The sequence below is a fragment of the Fusarium subglutinans genome, assembly GCF_013396075.1.
Source record: "Fusarium subglutinans strain NRRL 66333 chromosome Unknown NRRL66333_c0000582, whole genome shotgun sequence".
NCBI lineage: Eukaryota > Fungi > Ascomycota > Sordariomycetes > Hypocreales > Nectriaceae > Fusarium > Fusarium subglutinans.
Genome location: NW_023502645.1, coordinates 1 through 4,055, shown reverse-complemented (window position 1 = coordinate 4,055; position 4,055 = coordinate 1). Strand labels below are relative to the sequence as shown.

The window sequence follows — 4,055 nt, the reverse complement described above, 5'->3', positions numbered from 1 at the left end:
AAGAAGAGGCTGCTGAAGTCTCTGAAGATAAGGCTCCTGAAGAAGAAGAAGAGGCTGCTAAAGAAGAAGCAGAAGAAGCTGCTGAAGTTACTGAAGAAGAGGCTGCTGAAGTCTCTGAAGATAATACTGAAGTCTCTGAAGATAAGGCTTCTAAAGAAGAATAAGAGGCTGCTGAAGAAGAAGCAGAAGAAGCTGCCGAAGTTACTGAAGAAGAGGCTGCTGCTGAAGAAGAAGAAGAAGCTGCTGAAGTCTAAGAAGAGGCTGCTGAAGAAGAAGCAGAAGAAGCTGCCAAAGTTACTAAAGAAGAGGCTGCTGAAGTCTCTGAAGATAAGGCTACTAAAGTCTCTAAAGAAGAGGCTGCTGAGTTGAGCCAGATGGAGGTACTGAGTCAGAGGGAGTTGTTGAGCCAGATGGAGGTACTGAGTCAGATGAAGTAGCTAAACCGGATGTAGCTGAGCCAGATGGAATGGTTGAACCTGACCGAGCTGAACCGGATGTAGCTAAGCCAGATGGAATGGTTGAGCCAGATGGAGGTACTGAGTCAGAGGGAGTTGTTGAGCCAGATGGAGGTACTGAGTCAGAGGGAGTTGTTGAGCCAGATGGAGGTACTGAGTCAGAGGGAGTTGTTGAGCCAGATGGAGGTACTGAGTCAGAGGGAGTTGTTGAGCCAGATGGAGGTACTGAGTCAGAGGGAGTTGTTGAGCCAGATGGAGGTACTGAGTCAGAGGGAGTTGTTGAGCCAGATGGAGGTACTGAGTCAGAGGGAGTTGTTGAGCCAGATGGAGGTACTGAGTCAGAGGGAGTTGTTGAGCCAGATGGAGGTACTGAGTCAGAGGGAGTTGTTGAGCCAGATGGAGGTACTGAGTCAGAGGGAGTTGTTGAGCCAGATGGAGGTACTGAGTCAGAGGGAGTTGTTGAGCCAGATGGAGGTACTGAGTCAGAGGGAGTTGTTGAGCCAGATGGAGGTACTGAGTCAGAGGGAGTTGTTGAGCCAGATGGAGGTACTGAGTCAGAGGGAGTTGTTGAGCCAGATGGAGGTACTGAGTCAGAGGGAGTTGTTGAGCCAGATGGAGGTACTGAGTCAGATGAAGTAGCTGAACCGGATGTAGCTGAGCCAGATGGAATGGTTAAACCTGACCGAGCTGAACCGGATGTAGCTAAGCCAGATGGAATGGTTGAGCCAGAGTTTTGCCTGCTGGTTGCAATAGTGGTTGATGATAGGGCACCCGAGGACCTGGGTACTCTAGTTGTGGCGGTAGCAGTCCGAGCTGTAGAGATCATACCGGATGAATCAATGGACTGGACTGATGGTCCACATGTAACAATAATGGTTCCAGTGCAAGACTTTGTACAACTCGAAGGTGGTGGCTTAGTGGTGGTCCCAGCAGTGGGTCCAGTGGTTATTATCGTTGAGAAGGGTCCGGGGAAGCCGTCGGTTACTACGACTGTGCCAGTGCAAGACTTGATGCAGCCAGAAGGACCAGGTAAGGTACTTATTCCTGCAATTGGACCCTTAGTAGTCAAGGTGGTGAATGGACCAGTGAAGCTAGTCATGGTCCCAGCAGTGACAATAACAGTTATGGTGCAGGAATTGCAGCCAGAGGGGACAGGCAAGGTCGTCGTTCCAGCAGTCGGGCCAGTCGTAGTTAGAGTAGAGACGGGAACGGTAAAGGTTGGAGTTCCTGAGATCCATCCTTTCGTAGTTATGGTACTATGGGCGGCAGAGGGGATAACAACTGTAGCCGTGCAGTACCTGCAATCAGAAAGAGGAAGTAGTGTTGTTATATCTGGTACCTTGGCAGTTATAGTGACTGTCCGTGGCCCAGCACAGGTAATAACTGTAGTCCTGCCACCAGAAGAGGCTGGAGGAACTGTAGTGATATACGGAACATAGCCCGCAGTGGTAATAGTGACGCAGTGGGTGCAAGGAGGGGGGATACCAGTAATAACAGTAGAGACTCCGCCTTTAGTAGCAGGGGGAATAGTGGTGCAGAATGGAACTGCAGTGGTGGTTGTGATGGTAACGCAACCATTACAAGGCGAATGGTCTGGCTGCCCCTGTTGTGTCGGATGACCCAAGTCGGTATGATATGCCGGTAGATCAGGGTAGCCTGGGTAATTGACCCCAGAATCAGGGTTTCCGGGCCCGTCATATTTTGCTGGGGCATCGGATTGCCCAGCGTACTTGGTGTAAGTGCGGGTAACAGTGGTAACAGAGGTCTTTCCATTGTGTACGATCTCGTATGGCTGTAATGCGATGATCTCGATACCGCCTCCAGGACATGTCTGCCCTACAGGCTGAGGAGCAGCAAAGACGGTGCTCACAAGGCCAAGAGCAATGCCCCATCCAGAGATAGGTGGGAGACGCATGGCTAGACGTCGAACGGTGAGTCGATGCGATACAAATGAACGAATAAATCAATAGACGACTGGAGTCAATGTGTGATGGGTTGCTAATTCCTGAGCGTGGCATCTACGTTTTATGCGTATGGCATTTATCTCTTGCGCTATCTTTCATGTCGTTCCGACTATCTCTTAACTCCACATTAATGTTTCAGAAATTGCTACCGAAGTAGTTACTGCTGAGCCCGTGCGACCTTTAGGGATAGGGGTCATCCCCTGACTTGCAGGGCGGCCGACAATGAATAGCCTCCCATCCGTATTACTCTAGTAATGGGGCCAAAACCATCTTTAGCTAAAAGATTTACTATTTGCTCTTATATACCTAGAAGTTCTTCTTGCGGTGATAAGGTATGTGCGCGTCGTTAGCGTTCAGGTTCACCATCACGATAGGGTTTCGCAACAGCCTTCCTATTCACCAGTCGCCTCCGAGACCGAATGAATCTGTGCTCAATGCGACGAAACAAATAGATGTCGCGGAACCACCCAATTTGATCTTATCACCGTTTCGCAAGAAAGAAAGCTGACTGTCGAGAGCTATTCCCCCCTTGGGCGGCGCCTGATCTCGGGTATTGGAGGAATACCCGTTAGCTCGACCTGACGGTGGCCAACTTAGCAACCTAAGTTAGGCACAAAACCATAAGACGTACACAAAACCTTAAAATAATCTTAATAACTACCGCATCAACTCATGAAATTCGGTAGTCCCTGTTATGGATCGCTGGATCCTGCGCAAGCACGCAAGATTTGTGTTAAGGATACACTGGCCGGCGTTCAAAGCATCGTCAAGTCAGCGACGAATAAGCCATTCCGCTTTCTGTACATGAGTGGCGCCGATGCAGAGACGGACCAGACCAAGACTCCGTCGGTTATGCCAGACTACTTTCTCATGCCGGTGTGTTTTAGTCTGAATATCCACTGGACTGCGACTAATTTGTACACAGGGCGAAGTTAAGAATAAGGTCGTAGCCTTTGCAAAGGAGCATCCTGATGAGGCTGTGGCATGTGTAGCGAGACCTGGGTTTATCATTAACGATTCTACAGACCTTGAAGCGCTAAAGTCTCGCATGCAGGGGAACATCACTACAATCCGACTTAAGTCTGTTGCGGCTGCCCTTGTCCATCAGGCCGTGAACGGATTTGACAAGGAGATTCTGTAGACTAATGACATAATATTATTTAATAAAACTAGTTAATTAGTACCTGTATCTAGCATTTCCAGCTAACATAATAATAGTATTTGTGCTGCAGGTTGTCTAGTTCTCTTAATATTAAACAGTTATAATAACAAATATACGTTATATAGCCTAAAGGCAGTATCTAATAATATTACTTTATCCTTACTTCTTAATAAAGATATAGACTAAATGCTTAGTAAATATTATAAAGTAATATTTTATTATAATAGTTTTTCTTTTAAATAATCTTAAAAAGGTTAATTATAGTTTAATATTAATAGTTTCTTAATATATAATAAATAGTATTTAAGTAATAACTAATAACTAATTTCTAGTAAAGGTATAGTAATAAGTCTTAAAGTACTATTAGTTTAGTTATTTTTCTTTAGAAATACTACTAAATAATTTATTTAAATAATATAAGTAATTTAAAATAGTTTATTAGCTTTAATAGCTAGCTCTTTACTATAATAATAG

At 45.9% G+C, this 4,055-nt stretch overlaps 2 protein-coding genes across 2 annotated transcripts; one reads left to right on the top strand and one right to left on the bottom strand.

Annotated features, from left to right (window-relative positions):
- Positions 1–345: 345 nt before the first annotated feature.
- On the bottom strand, positions 346–2,370 carry FSUBG_14103 (FLO9-like protein; the record flags this gene model as incomplete). Its single annotated transcript, XM_036679061.1, has 1 exon — positions 346–2,370. One exon carries the CDS (start codon positions 2,368–2,370, stop codon positions 346–348), a length of 2,025 nt encoding a protein of 674 aa, XP_036530440.1.
- A 721-nt stretch (positions 2,371–3,091) lies between these two features.
- FSUBG_14102 (uncharacterized protein) lies at positions 3,092–3,560 on the top strand (the record flags this gene model as incomplete). The annotated part of the gene is made up of 2 exons (XM_036679060.1): positions 3,092–3,295; positions 3,345–3,560. The coding sequence occupies 2 exons, from the start codon at positions 3,092–3,094 to the stop codon at positions 3,558–3,560; spliced, it is 420 nt and encodes a 139-aa protein (XP_036530439.1).
- Positions 3,561–4,055: the final 495 nt, after the last annotated feature.